The 26,731-nt window shown below is 44.2% G+C and overlaps 1 protein-coding gene and 1 long non-coding RNA gene across 4 annotated transcripts in view; one reads left to right on the top strand and one right to left on the bottom strand.

Annotated features, from left to right (window-relative positions):
- The window catches only part of LOC146059840 (uncharacterized), a 32,131-nt gene extending 30,042 nt beyond the window's left edge, over nucleotides 1-2,089 (bottom strand). For all 3 annotated transcript variants that reach the window (XR_014470320.1, XR_014470318.1, XR_014470319.1), the window contains exon 1: nucleotides 1,791-2,089. This is a non-coding gene — a long non-coding RNA (uncharacterized LOC146059840). The remainder of the gene's footprint in view (nucleotides 1-1,790) is intronic.
- The window catches only part of SPATA22 (spermatogenesis associated 22), a 48,174-nt gene continuing 23,377 nt past the window's right edge, over nucleotides 1,935-26,731 (top strand). Inside the window, exons 1-6 of the mRNA XM_083172423.1 lie at nucleotides 1,935-2,128; nucleotides 7,146-7,283; nucleotides 11,359-11,419; nucleotides 12,413-12,478; nucleotides 14,703-15,039; nucleotides 15,905-16,034. Of these exons, the coding sequence (XP_083028549.1) occupies nucleotides 2,110-2,128; nucleotides 7,146-7,283; nucleotides 11,359-11,419; nucleotides 12,413-12,478; nucleotides 14,703-15,039; nucleotides 15,905-16,034 (751 nt within the window). The 5' untranslated portion in view covers nucleotides 1,935-2,109. The remainder of the gene's footprint in view (nucleotides 2,129-7,145; nucleotides 7,284-11,358; nucleotides 11,420-12,412; nucleotides 12,479-14,702; nucleotides 15,040-15,904; nucleotides 16,035-26,731) is intronic.

Raw genomic sequence — 26,731 nt, forward strand, 5'->3', positions numbered from 1 at the left:
GGGCCTCAAATCAGATTCAATGTAACGTAACATTGTGGTGTAATTATGTGTAATACAAAGTAACTTTAAGGTGTCATTATTTAGTACAATGCTGTAGCAGGCTGTGTAATTACCACCAGCTAATCAGATCATATTAGATACATCAAAATTGTTGCAGGAGACAGCTGTAACATCACAATTTGTGAGGTTCTGGAGGAATCTCTGGTTGTCACTACAAGATACTTGTCTGAGCTCAATGTCATAGGTTCTCGAGATTCCAGCATGGGCTGATCAGGACAGTAGAGAAGCTGACCCTGCACAGAGTGGTATTCAGTCATTAGATCTACAATGTCTAGGTCGACAGTCAAAAGGTTGAAAACTATTGGTAGACAGTCAAAAGTTTGACATGGTCAAATGGTCGACACAGTCAAAAGGTTGACATGGAAAAGGCCGACATGAGTTTTCAAATTTTTTTGAGCCGACGTGTCGAAAGGCGGTATTTCATACCCTACCATCCACAACGGCATAGTGGGAGAATATAATAGTGTGCCGAGCGCAGCGAGAGTATGCGAGGGAACACGATACACTAAGACAGTGTCCATGCCAACCTATGTCGACATAGACACCAAAAAAACATGAAAAATTAATGTTGACCTTTTTACCCTGTCAACCTTTTGACTGTAGTCCAAGACATTGTAGATCTAATATACCGTAACCCACAGACCACAGGGCAATGGACATTGGAACATGGATACAAAATGCAAATGACATAGGGTGGAATGTTCTAACATCCGCCGCCATACATCGTCGCCCCCCCCGGCCAGGAACCGCATTTTTAATAATCGCATATGCTCTAACACATGCGATTATTAATGCAAAGGACAGCTCTTCCGATAAGAGCTGTCCTTTGCGATGCAGCTCCGGAGCTGGACTTCCAGGTCTGAGACCCGGGTGTCCCTCTGTGCATGCGCACAGCACTGGGGCCAGCTGCAGGGCATGCTGGGAGGAATCCGTGACAGATCCCCCAACACAGTGCTGCAGTAAGAAGCCCATAGGCTTCAAAAGGGAAACACCAGCAAAAGCTGGCGATTCCCTCCAGAGCGCTGACCCGGCAGAGTGGAATTAGAAATAATGTCATCTCCACGTGCCACCCCTATTTACAGTGTGGGTTGGCACCACAGTGTAAATGAAGCAAATCCCGGATCCGACATGGCCTGGAACCGTGTTTTAGATACTGGGTCGGATCCAGGTCGGAAGAGGTATTTCTTCCTTCACTCTTTCTCCTGCCTCCCCCTAGAAAGCAGGAGAAAGATTTTGCTATGGGGACCACAATGTTCTACCTATGCCCCTGCATATGTTCTCCATTTCCATGTGTCTGAATAGCCATCTTCCTGTCAGAAAATATGATTTCAATACACTTCTGAAGTCAGCAGAGAATCTGCAAGCATACAATTGGGATGCACAAGTATCAAACATACAGTAGCATGCAAATCAGGCCCAAATAGAGACATGTACATACAGAAACTGTGGGGGAGATGTATGAAGCAGTGATAAGGGAGAAGTGAGCCTTTTCTCCTCTTGCTCACTTCTCCCTTATTATTGCATTATACATCTACCCCTGAGGAAACAGCAGTTTAAACACCACACCATAATAATATACATGGGTGTATTAAAAAAAAAGCGCATAGCTACACTTATATCACAAATGCTTATAAAATAAACACAGACCCTTTTGTATCAGAGCAGCCATGTGGGGTCACATAGCCCTTCCGTGCAAACTTAGAACTACTATGACTAATAACACAGCTTACCTCTGTCTACCCTGCCAGTCACTGCTAGCAATTAGTACCGGCCCCGGAATGTGCAGCTACCTCCGCTTTGCTGTCTCACAGGACCGCAGCCGCACAGACAGGAGACATGCAGACGCTACCGCCGGGGACGGCCCCCGAGCACGCAGCAGCAGGGGAAGAGAGACAGGCCGGGGCACGCGCTCAGCAGCACACACAGTGGAGCACGTGACATTGGCGGGAAGCAATTCCCTGAGGTGGCCCGGGATAGCGCACCACTAGAGGCTGCTGCGCGACACGAAGAGGACGGGTGCGTGGCGGGAATCACGTGAGAGAGCCGGAAATGAAGAGAAGCTTCCCAGGTGTAACATTGTTACCGCTTCCATTAAGCTTTGTCGGTCTTTGGTAGAAGTAGAACTCAGGCACCGATGTAGATGGGCAAATCATTCATCTATCTACTCATACCTTCGGGGGTCACTGGTGAAATTATTTTTCAACCCACAAAATGTTAGCTGCTCCCTTGTGTAGGGCATGGCCGGCTGCAGCATGGGTGCCATGCACCCTAGCTACACCACATACACCATACCCTCCAACATCTGAAGGGCAGAAATCGGTACACATTCGGGAAGGTGGTGTGGCCATGTGTGAAGTAGGCGTGGCCACAGTTAAAGTGGGCATGGTCACACCCCTTTCTGAATGTGTACTGTGTATTTTTTTTTTCACTCCATGCTGCTTGCCTAGCTGCCCCATCCCCGTATCCCCTGCTCAGCGTGATTTTATCCTCTCGCCATGCCGCCCTAACCCCGGGGAGGACTCACCTGCCCATTTCCCGGTCCTCTGACCCATCCGCGCTCCACTCCCCATACCCGGACACCACACAGCAGGTGCCAGGCGGCCCTCACACCCCACCAAGTAGGCCGCTAGCACGTCAAAGTACCAGAAGAAGCTGGCGCAGAGCACGGGCATCTCAGCCAGCGGAGCTGCAGCCATGACCCGTAACCACCTGCACAGAGAGCGACACCCGGAAGTCACACAGTCACCGTGTGCGAGAGGCTCCTGTCACCCAGTCTCCGCGCCCACACAGGAAGAGGGATGGAGGGTTGTGAGCTGCGCTTAGTGAAAAAAAATAATAAATATAACTTTGTATATAAAAAATCCTGTAAATTAGGATGAAGTAAAAAATGATGGATTGGTTGATCTAGTACAAAAGGATTTATTATCTAAAAATAGCATGTAGCCAAAATACAATTATACTCTAAAAAGCAGTACATATAAAAATTCATATCTCACCAGACCAAACTGGGGGGTGTGTATAGCCTGGAAAGTCCCAAGAGTCCTGTATAGGGCTGAGATAATAAAACGTCCTGTATGGAGCTAGGATGGTAGACCCAAATGGGGCAGTAGGGAGGGAGGACCAGATGTATAGATAAGGAGTGGCTTAAGCTGACACGATTTGCCGACTCCCTCCGCTAGATGTGTTGAAGCGGGATGTGGCCCTCAACCTCTACCTTCCTGCAAAAATTTGTAATCCAAGTCGAGCCAGTTGGGGGTGGTAGTACCAGACTGTGATCTGTAAATGGCCCGAAGGGACCCACAGGTCCTGGTGGAGCTTGGTTTGTGTCCCTGATGTGGCAGATGGTGGGGAGGACTTGGTGATGTTAATCAGGAGCGGCCCAGAATGGCACAAATAACCGTCTCCCTCCGCTGGATGTAATAGAGCGGGATGTAGTCCTCGACCTTGCTGCTGAGACTTGGTAGTCCAAATGGACATAAAATGGTGAGTGGGTACACAGATCAGCACTTCCGGGTTCTTTGAAGATACCAGTTTGGAATTCTGGATAGAGATAAAAAACCTGAATCCTGACCGGTTTCGCTGCTCCAGGCAGCTTTGTCCTCTGACAAAGCTGCCTGGAGCAGCGAAACCGGTCAGGATTCAGGTTTTTTATCTCTATCCAGAATTCCAAACTGGTATCTTCAAAGAACCCGGAAGTGATGATCTGTGTACCCACTCACCATTTTATGTCCATTTGGACTACCAAGTCTCAGCAGCAAGGTCGAGGTCGAGGACTACATCCCGCTCTATTACATCCAGCGGAGGGAGACGGTTATTTGTGCCATTCTGGACCGCTCCTGATTAACATCACCAAGTCCTCCCCACCATCTGCCACATCAGGGACACAAACCAAGCTCCACCAGGACCTGTGGGTCCCTTCGGGCCATTTACAGATCACAGTCTGGTACTAACACCCCCAACTGGCTCGACTTGGATTACAAATTTTTGCAGGAAGGTAGAGGTTGAGGGCCACATCCCGCTTCAACACATCTAGCGGAGGGAGTCGGCAAATCGTGTCAGCTTAAGCCACTCCTCATCTATACATCTGGTCCTCCCTCCCTACTGCCCCATTTGGGTCTACCATCCTAGCTCCATACAGGACGTTTTATTATCTCAGCCCTATACAGGACTCTTGGGACTTTCCGGGCTATACACACCCCCCAGTTTGGTCTGGTGAGATATGAATTTTTATATGTACTGCTTTTAGAGTATAATTGTATTTTGGCTACATGCTATTTTTAGATAATAAATCCTTTTGTACTAGATCAACCAATCCATCATTTTTTACTTCATCCTAATTTACAGGATTTTTTATATACAAAGTTATATTTATTATTTTTTTCACTAAGCGCAGCTCACAACCCTCCATCCCTCTTCTTGTTTATTCAGTACAGGACTAACTATCATGTTACAGAGCAGCAGCTAGGGAAACAGCTCCAGCTAGGCACACCTGCACCCAGACCCACCTAGTGTGGTCGGGGTCACCTCCACATTTTTTCCGCGCCCACACAGCCTACAACTCGCCGCTTCATTGGCTGCAGCTCGCGTCACTCTTCCCAACACAGCCTTCTAATCATCTCATTGGTCAAGACGATCGCATCTTCAGTGGCTCACTGTAGCATCAATCACGTAGCTCCGCTTGAAACTTGCTTCATTCTCACTCGATGACTGTTTCCAAAACTACAACTCCCAGAGGCGCTGGCTACAAAAAAAACAGTACATTCAGTACTGTTTCAGGTTTAGCCGGTAAAGGTTTAGCCGGTAAAGACCATTAAAAAACGGTACTGTACCGGCTAAATCGGTACAGTTGGAGGGTATTCATGCACTACCTCTAGCAAGGCCCACTGCAATGGCTGAATAGAGGGGAGAGACTGGCATGAGGCTGATGCTGCCCATACACGGTTCGTTTTAAACTAGATCTAGTTCAAAGCGCATCCGGTGTGCTAAAGCAGCATGCGTTTTGAACTAGATACGATGTGATCTAGTTCAGAAAGTACCTGCATCACATATGGGACCTTTTTGCAGGTCCATTCACTCGGACCCCTTCGTTCGCAAGGGGTCCGATGCTCAGCACATACGCCAGGAGTGTGTGTCCACGGTGAACAGGGTGTTTGCCGTATGCACGCACCCTAGTGTTCGGACGGCAGGCTGGCCCATTAGCATATGGAAACTGCCAGTGTTTCATGATGTCAGCTGCCCGCCCACTTCCCCCCACGCATCCACGTATATATACGTGACTTCAGAGTCACTTTTATATGTGTGCGCCTTCACCATCATTCAAGGGTCGGAGATTGCCCTTGCAAATGGTGGGCCGGCGTACCACCATTCGTAAGGTGGGATCAGGTTGACTCGCAAGGATGCGAATTCGCATCTGAGCAAGTCAACCAGAATAACCCCCATGGTGTGTACACACGGTACAATTTGCCATTCAATTTTGACTATATAGTACAGATCTGTATTGAATGCAGGTGTTTTGGCTTGCTGTGCGATTCGCACCCTGTGTACACACCAATACATTTTGGACTGTACGATGTGCACGGGAGCGTGCATCGGCAGCCCAAAACGCACCATGTATGGGCTTCATAAGGGGCTAAATATTTGAAACTGAGTAGTTAATGGAATGGAGTAGAGGTTTGGGCGGTGTGGTAGGTGATGGATATAGTCAGTATAGGATGGAGTGTAGGTTGGGGTAGGGCAGAAGGTGCTAGATATAGTCAGTATGGGATGGAGTAGAGGTTCAGGTGGGGGAGAGGTGCTAGATATAATCAATATGTTGATGGAGTGGAGGTTGGGGTAGAGAGGAAGATGCTAGATATAGTCAGTATTGGACGGAGTAGAGGTTGGGGTGGGGAGGACGGTGGTAGATATAGTCAGTATGGGATAGAGTACAGTTTGGGATAGGGGGGAAGGTGCTATATATAATCAATATGGGATTGAGTGGAGTTTGGGTGGTATAAGGTTGTTGGGTTGACACACAAAAGGTCAACATACATTGGGTCAACACCTGAAATAGGTCAACATGGTTGGAAGGTTGACATGGGTTTTTCACCTTTTTTTTTTGTTACCACCATTCACAAGGCGGGATCTGGTTGACTCACAAGGATGCGAATTCACATCTGAGAAAATCAACCAGAATAACCCCCATGGTGTGTACACACAGTACAATTTGCCATTCAATTTTGACTATATAGTCAAAATGGAATCGTTATCGCATAGACATTGAATGGAGATCGAACATGTTTTTAACCTTTCGATCCTGATTCGATGCCGATGCGTGCTCCCGTACAGCTCAGATTGAATAGCCAAATAGACAATGCAGTGCAGCAATGACTATATAGTACAGATCTGTACTATATAGTCAAAATTGAATGCATGTGTTTTGGCTTGCTGTGCAACACCAATACCAATTGGTAAGAAAGTCTACAGGTTTTTAAAGCGGCAATCATTTACACTGCAAAACAAGATTGATTTTGCAGTGTAAATGGTTTTAAAAAAACTGGAGATTTCTCACCAAATTTCTCTCTTTCTGAGTCTCCCATCCTATTACATTTCACCCTGTGTGTCCAAAAACCACCAAGGGCTGCCGGTGAGTTAAAGGGAAAGTTGGACATAATCGTGATTGTAAGCAGGTATTTCTGATGTATGGCCACCATGTATCGCCAGCGCCATCCCCTGCCAGGATGGGACCTGCTCCATCTGCATATATTAATATTTATTTTTTTTAAATGAGGGGCAGATTGATTTTGTAAAAATAAATTTTTTTTCTTTTAAATGTATCAGAAATGTATTCTATATGTTTCAGTCAGTGAACAGATTTGCTACAAATGTTTCAAAGAAACAGATCGAAATCAACATTTTTTTTTAATACAGTTCACTTGTTCTCAGTGCAGCGCTTCATCTCTTCCTTTACTAGAAATACCACCAAAATGGTTAGTAACAATTAACAGACTTGCTAGTAGGAAAATACATGTATAACCTGGGGCCACCTTGTGGGTAAAGAATCTGTTGGTTTTCTGTCTGAAACTGAGAGGCTTCCTTGTTTTCAGCCATTCTACCAGTACCCATTTTCAACCAGAAGAAAAGAAATAGACAACCATTAACCTCAGTTCCTCAAAAAAATGAATCAAGTTCTCCTGGTATTAATCGTGCCTATGAAAGTTCAGGCTTCTCTTCTATGGTACCAGGTAATGTTGTTTTTAATGTGCTTTAGTTTTGTATCTGCAGCTTTGTAAAAGCTATTATTGTATAAGAAATTGTACTCTACTGTTAAGGCCCATACAGACTAGACGACTCTCAGCTTAAAGTCGCCTGGTGTGTATGCCCCCCCCCCCCCCCCCGACGGGCGATGATGCGCGCTCCTGCATCATCGCCGGCGAGGTGGGCCCTCTGCTGGTTTTACCACCACGTCTACCGAGGATGGCTGGTTTTTCAGCCATCATCGCTAGGTGTGTACGCAGCGCGGGCTGAAAGATGATGCACTTTCAGCCCGGCTGACCGCCCCTCTCCCTCCCTCTGCTCACTGGTACTAACCCGCTGTGCCGCCCCGCTCGTCAGCGCCGCCCTGCTCGTCAGGCTGGCTGGCTCCACACTCCACACATAGGCTGCTCCCTCCTCCCGACCACACAGTATATTCTCTGTGCAGCATAGCACGCTGCTCGCCCGACCCCCGCCCTGCTCTGTACGCTGCTCGCCCCCGCCCTGCTCAGCACGGAGCCCTGGCCACCAATGTTATAAGAAAGTAATATATTACTTGCACCACTGGACACCAATGAGGGGCACAAGCCAGCAATATATATATTTCTGGCACCACTGGGCACCAATGAGGCAATGTATACATTACCGCCACCACTACCTCCAATGTATATTTTGTTATGGCGGTAATGTATACATTGCTGGCGCATGTGAACAGATTTCTCCCTATGTGCATGGCTGCAAATGAAATCGTAGCTGTGCACATGAGCATGATTTTGTTCCATCAGGGTGGCATGGGACGACATTTCTAAAGGCTATTTACATAATGGGCTGGGTTTGAATGGTGGGAGCAGGGGTCATTTATTCCTGTTCTTGTTGCCTGATTCAGAACTAATTGGTGAGCTGCATATAATTGGAGCCTAGCACAAGTAAACTCCACCCCGCGCCGACCGGGCAAAATCCCACCCATGTGCACGGCAAACATTTAATTTGCGGCCATGCACGTAGGGAGAAATCCATTCACTTACGCCAACAATGTATACGTTACGCCATAACAAAATATACTTTGGGGGTCAGTGGTGGCTGTAACATATACAGTGCTGGCCTGCAAACAATTTGCTTTGGGGGACAGGGGACTATGCACTCCGTAATGCCCATTACACATTATACACATACCATACAGGCTCCGTGCCAAGGGTAACATCATCCATGCCATGGGTAACGTGCACAGTGCCAGTGAAGTTAAGGCCCATACACACTAGAAGATTTTCATTTCAAAAGACTTTGATAGATATATATTTCACCAAAGTAGTGCATACACACTGAGCTATTTTCCCCAAAGAGCAAAAGATTTTGAGGAGGCGAAAGACTTTGCTGAAAATCTTTCATTAAAAGGCTATTTACATAATGGGCTGGGTTTGAATTCCAAGGGCGGGAGCAGAGGCCATTGTATTTAGTGCATTTCTGTTCTTGGGGCCTGATTCAGAACTAATCGCTGGGCTGTGTATATTCGGAGCCCAGCGATCAGGTAAACCCCACCCTATGCTGCCAGCTAGGGCTTTCTTGATCTTTGCCAGGGGTTACATGCTCTTTGCCAGGGGCTTCATGCTCTTTGCCAGGGGAAGTTACTCTGTGCACTGCACTCCGTGGTAAAGGAGACAGCCGGGGCAGAGAGGTGGGAAACCCAGATGTCTCAGAACAGGTCTATCCGTCCATGTCGCAGCTATTTAAAATTATGTGCCAGCTCGTGACTCGCAAGCCAATAGCAGCTCGCGACCTGGCAGCACCTGATTGGTTGCCGGGCCGCTAGCTCCGATTGACTCAGGAGTCGCGAGCCGACGCGTCATTTGAAAAAGCTGTGCCACGGACGGATGGACCTGGTCTGAGACAGCCGGGTATATATTACTGCCTAATAGACTCAGTAAATAATCATTGGTGTCTTATGAATGTCATTGGTGCCCAGTGGTGCCAGTGATATATACATTGCTGCCACATGCCAGCAATGTATATATTACTGCCTTATGAATGTCATTGGTGCCCAGTGGTGCCAGTGATATATACATTGCTGGCACGTGCCAGCAATGTATATATTACTGGCTTATGAATATCATTGGTGCCCAGTGGTGCCAGTGATATATACATTGCTGGCACGTGCCAGTAATGTATATATTACTGGCTTAAGAATCTCATTGGTGCCCAGTGGTGCCATTAATATATACATTGCTGGCACATGGCAGCAATGTATATATTACTGGCTTAAAAAGGAAAACATTGGTGCCCAGTGGTGCCATTAATATATACATTGCTGGCACATGCCAGCAATGTATATATTACTGGCTTAAGAATCTCATTGGTGCCCAGTGGTGCCATTAATATATACATTGCTGGCACATGCCAGCAATGTATATATTACTGGCTTAAAAAGTTAAACATTGGTGGTCAGTGGTGCTCCGTGTGGAGCAGGATGGAGGGAGCCGGGTGTAGGGAGGCGGGGTGTCAGCCTGTCAGTGTGGCCGGGCGGCAGAGCTGCCTGGGACCCAGGATGACAAGTGCGGCGGATGGCGGGGGAGCAGGGCTCTGCACTGCATCATCCAGCCGCAGCAGTCTGAGCGGTGCGGCGCGGACCAATCCTGCAGGGTGAGTATATGACAGGCGAGGGGGGAGGGGGGGGCAGCGGGGCGGTCCGCCGGGCTGAAAGTGGTTAATCTTTCAGCCCGGCAGGCGTACACACACGGCGATGATGGATGAAAAACCATCCATCATCGCCACATCTGCTGGTAAAACCAGCAGATGAACCACTTTCCTAACGATGATGCGGGAGCGCACATCATCGCTAGTCAGCAATCTATGGGGCATACACACTGGGCGATTTTCACCCGAAAATCGCTCAAAATGTCTATTTTGACCGATTTTCAGCTGAAAATCGTCAAGTGTGTATGGGCCTTTACTGTGTGCCCTGCACTATGCGGTAAAGGAGACAGCCAGACAGAGAGGTGGGAAACCCGGCTGTCTCAGAGCAGGTCTGTACAATGTTATGTACTGTAAAATTTTTATAATTATTCTTTTAGTTTAACAGTTAATTTATAAAGTAACAGGTTCTATTGATGTACAGTAATAAGAGATTGTAGTTTATATCCTTCGCAAAATTAGTTCCTTCTCTTTCTTGTTTAAAAACACATTATGGAGGAAATTTACTAAGATGGGAGTTCTATAACAGATGGCATGTTTCTATGGAATCAGAATCTACTTATTTAGTTAGCACCTTCTAGAAGATAATATATAGTATCTGATTAGTTACCCATAGCAACATCCCATCTGAAAGAGAACTGCCATGTTAGTAAATTTCCCCCTATGAGTATTGTTTTTGTAATATACGTTGTTGCATATTTCACAAAAGCAAACAATGCACTCTCTGGTGCTGGTTCCCCCAGTCAGTACCACTTCATTTAAAATAAAATTTTAAATAAATAGTTTATTTAACATCCTTAGTATTAAATAAATACAATTTTTCTAGGTCATCTGGTACAGCTTGCTTTAATATGAATAACCTTTGTTACGCGTTTCACACGACTGTCCTTTTCTGCAGACATTTTATTTTTATTAAGTAATAATGGTTTGTTAACAAATTAACAATATGACACTTTTCTTTTAATTATCACGTTATTGTTATTCTATTTCTTGAGCATAGCTTTTTATGATACTTTCTACATGTCATATATACAACCTGTATCTATGTAATTGATGCATATTTAAAGTTTGAACACAAAGACCAGACACTTTTTTGTATCACAACTTTATTTTTGTAAAAATGTTATGGAAATTTTGTTGTCATCTGTGCTGTGCTCAATTCACTTGTGCACTCTGTATGTCTATACCTCTGCTTCAATAAATAAAATATATATATACAAAAAAAAAAATTAACAATATACTTCACAATACTGTGTAACGGTGCTTAAAAAAGTTATATATAATGAACTGTGAGAAAAAGAAGGAATACAGTAGCTATTTTTGGTATGGCCTTGTTTTCTTTATAGACAGGGTTATACTAATTATTATATTTTCATTCAGATTCTGTTTATGGAAGTAGAGTTTCTCAGCTGAGTAATGCTGGAAAAAAATTGGATAGTAGGTAAGTAATTGTAAACTTGATACATTGTGGTACATTATTATAAAATTAATTATGCTAAACCAGTAAGTGGCTAGAACATTTGCACTGCTTAACTAAATGATCAATGTTACGTATGCTAATTTTGACAGCGTTTTTCTATAACTAGCATATCAGAAGAAATATATTTTTCTTGTATGTTCCTTATATAGTCAGAGGTTCCCAAACAAGGTTCTCAAGGCACCCCATCGGTCCAGGTTTTAAGTATATTCATTACTCAGCACAGATGATTATATTAAATTGACTGAGGTACTAATTAAGTCACCTGTGGTCAAGCATTGATATACTTAAAACTTAGACTGTTGGGGTGCTTTGAGGACCGTGTTTGGGAACCTCTTTAGTAAATAATAGTACAAATATGATACTATATATACATTTCCACAATCCTTTTAATAGAGTAACATAATTAGAGCAACCCAAAATATTTACTGCAAAATGTAGTTCTATTAAACGTGTACATCAATACGGGGCATAAACACAAGGCAATTAAAGACCTATTTCTAAGTGATCTGACTAGATTGCTTAGAATTGAAGCACGGATCGCTCTGTGTGTATGGCCCCCGGTGACGGGACCACGCATACTGTAGCTTTCACCTGACTAGATTTATACTGCATTGCAGTATAAATCGGTTATCTCCAATGTTCTCTCACCAGAGAACATTGGCTGTGACAGATCGCTCAGCACACATCGCTGGTGCATTGCTGTTTGCTGAGCGATCTGAGCAACACGGAGGTTCACTTGTCTCATGTGTACGGGGCATTTGACTTATAACATAGTACAAGTTTCAGTTTTTATAGACTCCCTCTCCCCACACTAGTTGTTCTATTCTTCCTTTAAAGAAATGTTCTTTTGCTCCTCTGTAAATTATATATATTGAAGTGATGAAGATGCCATCTACATTTTAGCTTCAGTTCTAAATGTAAATTATTTGCATTGCATTTTATCTATGTATTTAGCCTGCAGGTGCCGCAGATGTTATCTAATCCCCTGGATAATCAGTATAGGCCCAACATAACCAACTTGTAAGTAACATTTTTTATTTTAAGAAAATATAACTTTACCATGCTTCAGAATATTTTTTTAAAAGGTACATTTTAATAACACAATAGCAAAAATGTTATATTTATATTCTGCTGAGATCTTGACATTCAAAAATGTTATAGAAATGTGAACTTTTTAACAAGTAGAGATATAGCAAGCGTTAATCTAATAGTTAATGCAGCATACATTGACTCTTTAGGGAAACATGACAAGTGTCTTTTCAAAACTTCACATACTGTACAAAGAGGCATGTTCATATTGTGACAGAATCACTGTATCATTTGCCGCGATCCCGTCTCCATATGTGTCCATCTAATTTGCTCCCGCGGCTCATAGAAATACATTGAGTAGCAGTATCGCAGTGTGGCGATTCCAGTAGCGCACGCAGGGGGGGTTTCTGAGTACCCAGAAAACCCCCCAGGAGTCTAAGGGCCCTCATCTGAAAGCTGATGGTCCCCTCTTTCCAGGGGTATAAGAATTGTAAAAATCGTCCATTGGGAACCGGAGATATCTGACTTCAAAGCAGTGGTCCCCATCCAAGCCTGTTAATTGTTATTCCCAGTCAGATATTTCAGGTTCTGTTTGACTGAGTTTTTATGAGGGTATATTCCAAAAGCTGGGACTCTCCCCCTTTGATGGACACTAGTAGCTTGTCTCTACTTTTCCCAGAACCAGAGATATTAGCCTTCTAGCAGCTGGTTACTGCTCCAGCTCCACACACCTGGTATGTAGTATTATATACTCATGGGCAGATTGCTCTGCCTCCTGAACTCTGATCCCCTAGTTCCCAATACCATTTGGTAGGTGGGATTCTCTAGTTGTTAATTCCATTAAAATCTAAGAAATCTATTTCTGGGAACTGGAGATATTTGCAGTCAAGCAAGCTGTCCTCCCACCAGAAAATTATGAATAATAAGCCCACTCCACTATACACCCCTCCTCTGCATATTAAACATCCTCTACCACCATGGAAGTTATGTATCAGGGCCCCTTCATTCAGCCCACTGCCCCTTTCTCCCACCCCATCTCCCACCATCTGTGCAGTAAAGGGGTAATTAGTGGAAATTACTGATCAAGGCCCTACATGCTGAGCGGTTGATATAATACCCCCTACCACCCGCGGGACATCAAAGCTCCCCCACCCCTACCGCTGGAGGATCGGTAGGGGCCCCAATACATTGCTATGCCCAGGGGTCTACACTGCTGTTGACGCCCCTGTATGTATATGTATGCATGCATGTATGTATGTATGTATGTATATGTGTATATATATATATATATTTTATTATTATTATTTATATACATTTGGTCTATCTATAATACTTTAACTGACCCGGCATATACTGGGTCACCTAAGTGTCCATCTCCGTGCTTTGCTCCGCCACTCTGGAAACCCCCTTCTGAAAATCCTGCGTTTGCCACTGGATTCCATGATGCGGGAGAGAATTTGGTACACCAAACAAGTACGAGCAGCCGGATCACCACAACAATGAGCATGGTTGCATCTGTGGGTGTATAAATATATAGACTGTATTGAATATAAGAAAGCAAAGTATTTATTTTACAGGGTACATATAAAAAAAATAGGATAAAAAAAGAAGTTTCTTTTGGTATAAAAACTGGAGAGCTGTGGAAGATTACCATATGTAAAATTAAATATCAATAAATATAGCAACCAGTAATAAAAAATTAGCAGCACTAGCAATCAAAAGATAAAAAGTAGCTTATCTTATTTAGAGGAGGAGGTTGTAACCTAACACGTTTCGTCAATAAGACTTTTTCAAAGAGTCCCCTTGAAAAAGTCTTATTGACGAAACGAGTTGGGTGCTGCCTACTGTGTGTTCCCATGGGCACGACAGCTCTCTGCTGCCCCCCACCTGCAGTGCTGTGCGGAATCAATTTGCCATGGCCGCTCACACCGAGCGGCTGCACATGCACATAATGGTTTATGCGCATTCGCAGTCATGCACCATCGCTCGCCTGCGCGAACACTCAGGGGAGCACATGGACCAATAAGGTCCATTGTGTATAGTGTGTGTGTGTGTGTGTGTGTGTTTCTGTATTTTTTGTGTAACAAAGAAATAAGTTGTTACACAGCAAAATAGATTTCTAGTAAAATTGTAAAAGGCCGGTATACAATTTAAACAGATAAGATTACACAATGCTAATATCTCATGTCAAAGTAAACTCATCTTAATGTTACAGGTCCACAGATAAGAAATCTAACACTTGGCCTGAAGGTGAAAATGTTTTTTACACCAACAGTAAGGATATGAGTTCTGGTCCTAAAAGATATTGTGGACAAATGCAAATGTTGGAGAATGTAAAAGGACAAGTCATTAATGATAAATATGTTCCACAAGTTCAACCTCCAATACAGATTTCAAAACAGACCTCTATTTCCTCTAGAATGTGGTCACATTATCCTTCTGCAATACCATCTGGAAAAGCAGATTACACACCTTCATATCACTTTAAAAATAGTGCTGTTTTGAATAAAGATAGTACATTTGCTGACATGCCTGAGGAAGAAATGGTACAGGTAAAAACTTTTCTTTATAAGCAACATTAGTTACCTTTTTCACCTCATGAATGTTAGTTAGAAAACACCATAATTAAATTAAAATTGTCATTGATCTTTTCAAACACTTATGGTTAGGTTGCACTCACAGGAGTAAATTTACTAAGGTGTGAGTTCTTTTAAACAAGTTGAGTATTAAATGCCAGCTGTCAAAATCTTTCCAGCGGAATTCTGACAGTCACAATGCCGACAGATCCCAGTGAGCATTCTAACCCTCCCCTCGCACCGATTAACCCTAATAGTCCCCTCCTGCCGCCTAACGCTAAAGCTGGGTACACACACAAAGATTTCAATGTCCAATCTGTCTGGTGGGGAAAAAAAATCTGTAAATGTATATGAGCAAATGACAGTCATCATTTGCTCCAAAATTTTGAAAACAATTGCTTGGAAAAATGTGTTATTTCAAACTGATTTAAACAGTTTGTCTGACTGACTTTTGTCTGTGTTCCAGCGTTTGGGAGCAAATTTTAGAATGTCCATATATTTGCAGGTTTATGTTCCCATCATATGGATTGGACAGATAAAACTGTAGGTGTGTATCCATCTCTACAGCCTAAACCTAAACCGGGTTTGCCGATGGTGAAGATTCAAGAGCTATTATTTGTCCTAACATATAAAAGCACCGTTTGTTTTAAGAGGGTGTATTAGTATTTAAGTATAGATTCCACTTTTTGCCATTTTTTTGCTGACCCTGCATTGTAATTAATCCACTTGTTGCACCATCCACATCTTCTAGTGAATCAGTTTACTTGGTTTTGTGTATTAAACATTTTCAATATGCAAAGACATTTATTTTTATATAACATTGTATCATGTTACTGCACAGGCTATACCACTCTATCAAATGACATTCAAAGAAAAGTGCAATTCTTTAAGAATAATAACAGCATCAATTGAAAGCATGAAGTTCTGGAGTCAGTACACCGATAGAGCGCCACTATTATTTGAACTATTAGGTATGTAATATCTGATAATTCTTATCTGGTAAGAAAGTGATCATATTGATGGAAACTGGTGGAACTTATGGACGCACACAGTTCACATAACTTTCCTCCTTTTTACATATTTTATATTTTATCAACTGCAAAAACATCCATGGGTACGAATAAGTAACATAATCTGTCTTTAAAATATCAGAACATCCTATACAACAAGGGATAAGCTACTATAAACATAGGTTGAACTAGATGGACGCAAGTCTTTATTCAGCCTCACCTACTATGTAACTATGGCCCTTATTCTGATCTCGGCGGTACGGCCCGCGTGCGGCCGTACCGCCGATGTTTTCACTCTGCACATGCGCAGAGGTCACTCTGCGCATGTGCAGGCGAAATCGCCGCACAAAAAATGTATACGCCGCAAAGGGGGCGTATAGGGGCGTGAGGGGCTTAATAGCCTCATTACCCTATGCATACGCCCAGCGTTTCATGGGCGTTCCCATGCAAACGCGGGGCGTATGCATGGTAATGAGGCTATGACGCCAGTGATGGGGGCGGAAAGCTGACATCGCCGGATGTCAGCTCTCCGCCCCCATACAAGCTTTCACACGGACGATTGTCCGTGTGGTCTAAGCTTGCGGGAGCTGGTGGAGCGTGCGGCCCTGCCTTCGATGGTCGCCGACCATCGAATGCAGGGGGCAGCTCCCACCATGGTGGAGGCGTACGCCCCACCATTTTCATGCGGATCGCCAGCCGTCCGCGTACGGACGGCCGTGGCGATCCGTATTGTAGGCGGGGATTGGTTTGTGCAGCCGGAGCAACGTATGCGGCTCCGGCCGCACAGATCAGAATAAGGGCCTATGTAACTATGTAACTGGGTTGCAAAAATCCAAAGACTAAATATAGTATAAATGGCACTATAATGGAAACTACTGAGGAAGAGCGGGATCTACAGTAGGTGTCACTATTTCAGGGGACTTAAAGGCAGGTAGACAATGTTACAAAGCAATGAAGAAGGCAAATCAGATGCTTGGTTGCATAGGGAGAGGTACAGTATCAGCAGTAGAAAGAAAGAAGTAATAATGCCACTGTATAGGTCATTGGTACGACCTCATCTAGAGTATTGTGTTCAGTTCTGGAGGCCATATCTCCAGAAGGATATAAATACATTAGAGACTGTACAAAGAAGGGCAACTAAAATGGTGCATGGCCTACATCACAAAACATACCAGGAAAGACTAAAAGATCTTAATATGTATACTTTAGAGCAGAGAAGGGAAATGGGGGACATGATAGAAACTTTCAAATATATCAAGGGTTTTAACAAGGTACAGGTGGGAGACATTCTTCACAGGAAGTGGAGCAGCAGAACACGAGGACACTAGAGGGAGGAAGATTCAGGGGAAATTTGAGGAAGAATTACTTCACAGAATTAGTAGTAGATAAGTGGAATAGCCTCCCATCAGAGGTGGTATTCTATATTTCTATGTAACTTTACATGTGTGCAGACATTTTCCTCTTTCGTCACATCTGGGAACCACTAACGCTGGGATATGAGGGAGAGGCAGAGGAGTAGGAACTAAAATAATTAATTGTCTGAAAACTCCCCCTCCCTTATACAGTATACCCTTCCCTTATACAGTATACCCTTCCCTTATACAGTATACCCTACCCTTATACAGTATACCCTTCCCTTATACAGTATACCCTTCCCTTAGCTCTCCAGATATTTGTTTTAGAGCCAGAAGGAGCAGGCATGAAAAGTATATTCATCAGGTTTTTTTTTTCTAGCCTAACGTTTTACCCTAAATCTTAGGGGTGTGGATCAGTTGGTCACCAGCATGTTGTTATACATTAGGATGACACCATTAGGTCTACATGCATTTAGGTCGACATGTGTCTAGGTTGACATGCATGAAGGTCGACATAAGTCTAGGTCGACATGCGTTAGGTCAACAGGGTCATAAGGTCAACATGGTCATTAGGTCAACATTCAAATGGTCAACATGTGGTTTTTCACTGTTTTTTTACCCGAATGTCGACACAATCAACATGGACACAGGTTAAAGTGCACCGCATCCCCTCGCATGGCGAGCGCTCGGCACACTATTGTATTCTTCAACCACGCCCTAGTAAAATACCGCCTCAATAAAACAGTGAAAAACCCCATGTTGACCGTATCCCAATCTTAGAGGAATACCCTTAAGGCAGTGTTTTTCAACCACTGTGCCGTGGCACACTAGTGTGCCTTGACCTGTTCTCAAGTGTGCCTCCAGATCTAGAGATGCCCAAACTAGTTTACAGCCACAACCAGTTCAAGTGTTATTTACTGGTCTCTTTTTTTCATTTTTTATTTTTATTTTTTTTTCAAAACGTTTTTATTAAAGTTTTACATATTATAATTGTTGTACATTTCTGAACATCATTCCTTCATGTTAAAACATTCAGCAAGTAAAATACATTACCATATGAAAACCGTGCATAATTTGTATTTCTTTCCATGTGTGTATTCGTATCTGCTGTATAACATTTCCTTTCCTCAGTCTCCTGGTATTTTACTTCTCTTATTATTCCACCTTTCCTTCTCCATACTCAACCCTTTTTTATTTAAAGGTGTGTTCAAAGGAATAATCATTCAGTTTCCTTATCTATACATACATTCACCTGATTACATGTCTAATACAACATGCTACCGTTGGATCCCAACAACTAATCAACTACCCCTATAACATTAACTTCTCCCCCACCCTCCCTCGCCCACCCACAACTAAGACTCGGTGCGCCTTAACTATCTGTTAGTGATCTAAGTAGGTACCAGGTTGTGCCTTCGAATACTTTCATGACGTGTTTCCTTTCATCTTCCTCCAGCGATGCTATGTATACCCCCCAATTAGCATGAAATTTCTTGACACCTTCCTCCACAATCGGTAAAGTGGCCTTTCTATCAAAATACAACAGTTGTGTTAGCGTAGACTTAACTGCATGTAAAAACGGGGGTGCTGAGGTGGTCCAATTGCGTAAAATTACTTTCTTCGCAACTGTCACTATTATGGTGAGAAATGGGAGTAATTCTGTTTTCCTGCCATGAAGATTCCATTGTGAGAAATTCGCACACAACATAGCTAGCGGATCCTTAGTGAGGCGCAAACCACATATATTATTGATGTACACCATCACCTTGTCCCAGAATTTTCTGACTCTCCCGCATTCCCACAAATGGTGGAAGAACGTGGCATTGGAGCTCTTACATTTAAGACATATCCCTAGTTCTTCCGGGACAAAGTGCTTTCTCTGGGCTTATGAAATGTATGCTCTATGTAGCGTCTTTATGTGCACCTCCTGCAACATGGCCGACTGCAACACCTTCAATGTTTTTTCCATGTGTTTGTGTAACATATCCCCCGAACTCACTCCCGGAATGTCTACCTGCCACTTAAGCCCCATTGCTTTCCATACTGCTTCAGGTGAGACCGGTAGTATATCGCCATATATGTATTTAATTCGGAATGGCCCAGTAGAACTTAAAGCAAATACTTGCTGCATTATATCCTGTCTTTCGGTGTCTATCATGGGACCTCCTTTTGATTGGATAAAATGTCTAATCTGCAAGTACATAAAAAAGTCCATGTTTGATAAAGAGTATTTAGCTGAAAGCTCTTGAAATGAGAGCATATGTCCCCCAGGGTCGAACACATCTTTAACTGCCAAAATTCCTTGTCTTTTCCATCTTTCATACCCCTTCTCTGTCATCTCGGGAGTGAATCCGGGGTTCCCCCAGAAGGTGTCATATTTTGTGTTCTGAAAGTTTCTGCCCAGACATTTGTAAATTGCTAACCATGCGGAATATGTGTCTCTAAAGATGATGTTATCCCGGACCTGCTGTGGCAACTTTGCCCGTGGAACGTGGAGCAACCCCGCTAAAGAATATGGCAAGACATTTTCCTCCTCCAGAATTCTATGAGTATAAGAACTAGTTCCCTGGAGCCAGTCCAGGGCATATCTCATGAAGACTGCCTGGCTGAAGGCCAACACATTTGGCATTCCTAACCCCCCATCCGCCTTTTTAAGATACGTTTTAGGTCTAGAAATCCGTGGTTTCTTACCCTGCCACAAGAAAGAGAAAAAGGCCGTATTTATTTTCCCTACATCTTGTCTAGATACCCAGATTGGAAGCATTTGGATGCAATAAGATAGTTTGGGGAATACTATGGCCTGTAGTACCGCAGCCCTTCCCAGCAATGAGAGTGGCAGTTCCTTCCATACCCCCAGCAACTTTCTGATATCATCAATTATAGGGGAGAAGTTAACTTTGTATAAGTCTCTAATTTTACCTGGAATGTTTATACCCAAATATTTAATGGTATTGGTACTAAGTTTAAAGGGAAGGGTATTTTGCGCGGGAAGCTCAACTACCTGGGGCCCTAGCACTTGTAAAATCTCTGACTTGTGGAAGTTTATCTTATATCCTGCAAAAGAACCAAACTCCTCTATTAATTTCCTGATGGCAGGTAAAGATTCGCCCAATTTTGATACAAAAAGAAGCATATCGTCAGCAAAGAGGCTGACCTTCAATTCTACTGCTCCCAGTGTGATGCCCCTATAGTGTGGACTTTCTCGTAGAGCTATTGCTAAGGGCTCTAAGGCCAGCGCAAATAGCAACGGCGACAGTGGACACCCTTGTCTCGTCCCTCTCTGGACCAGAAATGGGAGGGATATGTGGCCATTACATGCTACCTGCGTATATGGTTGTAGATATAGAGATTTTATAGTTCCAATGAAGGCAGGAGGGAATCCAAACCTCGCCATCGTTTCATAAAGATGGTCCCAGGTGACCAGATCGAATGCCTTTTCAGCATCCATAGACAGTACGACCCGGTCACCCGAGCCCCCCTCCTTTCCCAACTGTTGGATCACAGTCAGCAATTTACGTACATTTACCACCGAGTGCCGACCACTTATGAATCCAGTTTGGTCCTCGGAGATAACTGTAGGCAAAATATATTTAATTCTTTCGAACAATATTTTTGTGAACAATTTGTAGTCCGTGTTCAACAGTGAAATGGGCCTGTATGAACCCGGCTCTTCTGGATCCCTACCAGGTTTCGGGAGTACCTTGATTACTGCTGAATTAAAATATAATGGGACTGGTTGGCCCTGCAGTATAGCATTAAACACCTGTACTAGAGTGTCTCCCACTCTTGCTTTTAGTATCTTGTAAAATTCCCCGGAGTATCCATCTGGCCCCGGGGCTTTAAGGGGTTTAAGTTTAGATATGGCTTGCGTTACTTCCTCAATTGTTATAGGCGCTACAATGCGCTCCGCTGCGGAACTAGAGATTTGAGGTACTGAGATAGAAGCCCAAAAATTTTCCTTCTTCTCCCGATTAATTTCTCCCTGGGAATATAGGTTGGAGTAGAATCCCCTAGGAGTGTCCATGATATCAGGTCCCCTATGTACACTTGTGCCTCCCGAGGTTTTGAGGGATTTAATATACGTTGATGGCCTAGTGCCTCGCATTAAATTGGCCAATAGTCTCCCATTTTTGTTACCATGCTTATAGAATTGGAAATTTGTGCTGCTTATGCACCGCAGTGTCTGAGACTCCAGCAGTGCCTCGAACTGGGTCTTGGCCTGTAAATAGTCCTGTTTATGAGCCGAATTAGGGGATGAGCTATAGGTAGCGTATGTTGATGTTAGTAGTTCCTGGGCCTTGACTATGTCCTCAGATCTTTCCTTCCGATATTTCTTAACAAACGAGATTATCTCCCCTCTAAGCACTGCTTTTGCTGCCTGCCATTTTAAAAACGGATCTACATCATGTTCCATGTAATTATGTTGATACTCCATCCACTTGGCCTCCAGAGCATCCCTAAATGTTTTGGAGGACGCCAGATAAGAAGGGAACCGCCACTGACGATGTCCCCCTACATCCAGGGCCGTCTCCACTAGTAACCATATCACAGCATGGTCCGACAAACATATCGGTTCCATACCTGTATCGAGTAAGCGGCTGCAGAGGCCTGTGGATAAGAGTATGTAATCGATACGCAACATTGTTCCATGTGCCGCTGAAATACAAGAATACTCCCTGTCTGTGGGATGTAGCAACCTCCAGCCATCTACCACCTGGAGCTGGGATGCAATTTCACCTATCCCCAATGCTGGTTTTGCAGGGCTTCTTTTTGGTTTAGAGGATTTATCTAAAGACGGTTGGGCCACAATGTCAAAATCTCCCCCTATTATTAAGCGGGAATCGGCATATGGAATTAATTTTGTCAATAAATGGGCAAATAACTTTTTTGAGTATATATTGGGTGCATACACACTACACAATACAAACTATTCTCCATGTATGGTCATCTCCACTACAACATAGCGTCCCTCCGGGTCTTTGATGGTTTTGTTAACTACAACTCCTAGTGTTCTGCATGACAGGACTACTACCCCTCTAGCTTTAGAGGTAAAGGAGGCATAAGCCTCAACTTTAAACCCCAAGGCTCCCAATTTAGCATGTTCACTATCAGTGAGATGTGTCTCTTGAAGTAGAGCTATGTCTGCCTTTTGTTTCCTAAGGTATAAAAGTAGTTTTTTTCTCTTAATCGGGGAATTAATGCCTCCCACGTTCCACGAGCAAAACTTTATATTAGCCACAGCACAGTAACACTATGATATTTCCTAGACATTGACGCACCGAGTCCCCATTCCCTCCCCCCCTTCCCATCCCAACTGCCCCACAAATTATACATATAACCCTAAAGAACAGGTCCCTGTTCCTTCCCCCCCTCCCTTCCAACAATAAGAACAAAAATAACTTTTCCCTTGAGAGAGAAAACTCTCTTAGATAACACAACAATGTATTCACAATTCCCGCAGCGAAGAGTGAGCCCCACCAGTGATGCCCCTCCCTCGCCAACACCCCTGTTTCGGTATTTACCTGACTTCCTTTACCTCTACGCACCTAGGTTGAACCAGTTTCCCGGGCGGCGTAGCAGGGCCGGCACCCCTATTATCTAATTCCAGTATATTATCAAACAGATCACAATCCCCCCAATATTATCCATATAGCATTCCTATAACTGTATATATTAGTTCTAACGGTCCTACACTTATAACAGCAATAGTATCTCTATGCGACTGTCTTAAACTAGTATCAGTGATAGGAGCATGCTCCTAAAATATTTATACAGTCCCGCCAGATAACTGTAGCGTGAGCCACTCAAGTCTTATATATCACATGTATGTTCTCACGACTGTGCAGCTTCTGCATATTCCATCCGGAGATATGCTCTCGCATCGGCCGCTGTAGAAAAGTCCCTGAAGATGTCCCCCTCAAAGACCCTAAGCCTGGCCGGGTAAAGCAGTGCGAATTTCTTCTTTTCTGTTTAATTGGGAACAAATGCTGGTGAACTCCTTTCTGGCCCTAGTCACCTCAGCAGAATAATCCTGAAACAGGTGTAACTTGTGGCCTTCCCACTGTAATGTTCTCTGCTTTCGTGACGCTGTCCATAATATTTCCTTATGCAGGTAGCTCAAGCATTTGAAAATTGTGACCCTAGGTTTCACATTCACCCCCTCTTTCTCCGGCCCCAGCCTGTGGGCTCTTTCTATAACCATATCAGTGCAATCATTCTCTACCCCCAACAAGGCAGGCAAAGTGTTGCGGACAAAGTGTTGTAGAGCGGGGCCCCGCACTGTCTCTGGGAGTCCCACTAGCCTGAGGTTAGATCTTCTCGACCTATTTTCAAGGTCATCAACCTTGTTGGTGAGGGCATAGACAGTTTTCTGAAGGGCGGCATTGTGGTCCTTCAATTCTTGTACCTCATGGAAAACTACTCCGACTCATTTTGGAAAACCCTCTGGGAGAGCTGTAAAATGTGCCCCTTCAGGTCAGTAAAGCTCACATGAAATGCTGCTGCCTGTTCTTTAAACATAGGCGCTATGGTTGCTTTTATGGCTTTTACCATGCTTTGGTATGCTGCAGTGTCCCTGTCCTCCTCCTCTCTGGTAATGTCCCGCATAAAACATTCAGGGGTACCCTATAGTGAGTGGGTAAGGGAATCTGAGGTGCCCAGTACCTGTTGCTGCACTGTCTGTTGCTGGCAGGGTTGTCCGGGCGAGTGTTGTGCCTCAGAGCGTGATCCTCCTGCAGCAGGGAACGGAGGTGCGGCCGCCATCTTGGGCTGCTGTGGCTGCTGCTTCACTGCGGTGCGACGGTTCTGGCGCTTCGGCATGGGAGAGAGAAACCACTCCATGCACTGCGCCCGGCTCTCCGTGTGTTCTGCCTCCGATTGAGGAGCTGGGGGACCGCAATCCGGCGAGGTAGGGGTGCCGCCCGTCCCGCCGTCCACGGAGCTCAGCTCTCACGCGGCCGTCCTGTAGTGAGCCGGAACCGGAAGTCTCCTCTTCTTTTCATTTAAAGGGCTAATGTATTTTATTTGTGTTACCTGTGGGGACCAGTGTGATTGTTTTTTTATATGGGGGGCAATAGGTTTGTTTTTTTCCTGTGGGGGCCAATGTGTTTTGCCCTGTGGGGATCTCACGGTGTGCCTTGGCAATTTTAAAATCTTATTTAGTGTGCCACAAGGTAAAAAGGTTGAAAATCACTGCCTTAAGGGATCAAGGCTGGTGTAGCAGGTATTGGAGCAGCACTGTTAGCCAGAATGTGATCACCCCCTGCTGCATCCTGCTCCAGGCCCTGGAAGAGGATCACCAGCAGCTGCGACTGATGCTAGTTGACCAAACGGCAGCTCATATGGCACAGGTGGGGTCCAGTCGCTCTATAGGAGATTTGGTTACCAATAAGGAGGAGAGCAGGAGACAGAGTGAAGCAGTTCATCAGGCCTGTGACCTGTAGAAGTTCCTTCTGGGTCAGGTGATTCGCTGCTGTATTTATTGAAATTAAGACACCTACTGCTCCTTGCTGCTGCTGAGGAGGCCTGAGTCTCAAAAGTGTGGTATATTAGAAAGACAAACTTTTTTGGGCTTTTTTTCTTGTTAAAGTTGCTAGAGTAGTGTAGTTAAATGAGTTTTTATATTTTTCTTATACAGTAGGTACTATTTTTGATCTCTATCACTATACAGACCAACCGCCCAAGGCTAAGAAAAAGGGGGCTGCATTACATTATACTGTACATGTTTTAAATGTTCTGCCAAACTTCTTAAGGGGAGTAGAGTTCAGCACACTGGGGCAGATTTATTAAGCTTGGAGAAGAGATAAACTGGAGATAAAGCGGAGAAAAGGTAAAAGGAGATAAAGCACAGCCAATCAGCTGTGTTTGAAAAAGACAGGGTACTTGTGAGTTATCTGGGCGTCCGATTTTTTGATTGTATGCCTTAAGTTAAGGCATACAATCAGATGCGATGCGATATCGCATCGCATCGCATCGCATGCGATCATCGGATGCGATGACCCGATTTTTCCATAGGAATCAATGTTAAAATGATTCCTATGGAAAAAGGGGTCCTTTTCATACCCCTACTATCCAAGTGGGCATGGAGTTGGATATAAACCTGTGGCGAGCGTAGCGAGCCACCGAGCCCGAAGCGTGGCGAGCGAAGCGAGCCCCGCGAGGGGACGGTATTCCGTGTCCCCTCGCGGGGCTCGCTACGCTCGCCACGCTTCGGGCTCGGTGGCTCGCTACGCTCGCCACAGGTTTATATCCAACTCCATGCCCACTTGGATAGTAGGGGTATGAAAAGGACCCTTTTTCCCATTGAATTCCATGTTAAAATGGACTCAGTCCATTTTAACATTGATTCCTATGGAAAAATCGGGTCATCGCATCGCATCGCATCCGATGGTCGCATGCGATGCGATGCGATGTCCCGATCCGACCCGATTTACAAATCGGACGCCCGGATAACTCACAAGTACCAAAGACAGTTGGGAGTTGATTGGCTGGTGCTTTATCTCCTTTTACCTTTTCTCCGCTTTATCTCCAGTTTATCTCTTCTCCAAGCTTAATAAATCTGCCCCATTGTGTGCAGATTGTGAGAATGAGGTGCCTGTGCTCCTCGGTGGATGCTCCATCAGAGGATGTTATACCGGCATGTGTAAAGGTTATGGCTCAGTTCATACCAGATCTTATTTCAACATTTCTAGCTATCCTACATCAAGCGCATATGCGCATTTCACCGGCGTGCTGGCTTCCTCAGGGCTAGCCGAGTGGTCCTTCAGTGAAAGCATTTATTCTGTTTCCTTAGTGATTGTTGCCAAGGAGTGCACCCTTAATATCTTTACTATCCTTGCCTCTCCAATATAAACTTATCATATTAGAGATGGGTAGCACCGCTCTTTCTTTTTGAATAAATGAACTGAGGATAATTACATAAAATAATTATTAAATTATAAAGAAATAGAAGATAAAATATGCAAAGACGAACAAAAGGAACTTTCAGTGCGGAATGAAAACTTCTCTCTAACATCTGAGGAACATAGCCAGAATCAAGCACTGAATTCGCCCAGAAGATCTGCCTACAGTCTTACAAGCATTTTTATCATCACGCCTAGACTACTGCAATGCCCTCTCTCTTGGCCTCCCAACAAAAGTGTTGCACTGCTTACAGATAGTACAAAATGCAGCTTGAAGGCTATTAACCAACCAGCCCAGCTTCAGCCACATAACATGCATTCTCTACTCCCTTCAATGGCTACAGTACCTGTAAGATGTCAAATTGTTTTTAAGATTGGCTTAATGACTTTCAAAGACCTTCAA

The sequence above is a fragment of the Crinia signifera genome, chromosome 2, assembly GCF_055691185.1.
Source record: "Crinia signifera chromosome 2, ASM5569118v1, whole genome shotgun sequence".
In the NCBI taxonomy this organism is placed as follows: Eukaryota; Metazoa; Chordata; class Amphibia; order Anura; family Myobatrachidae; genus Crinia; species Crinia signifera.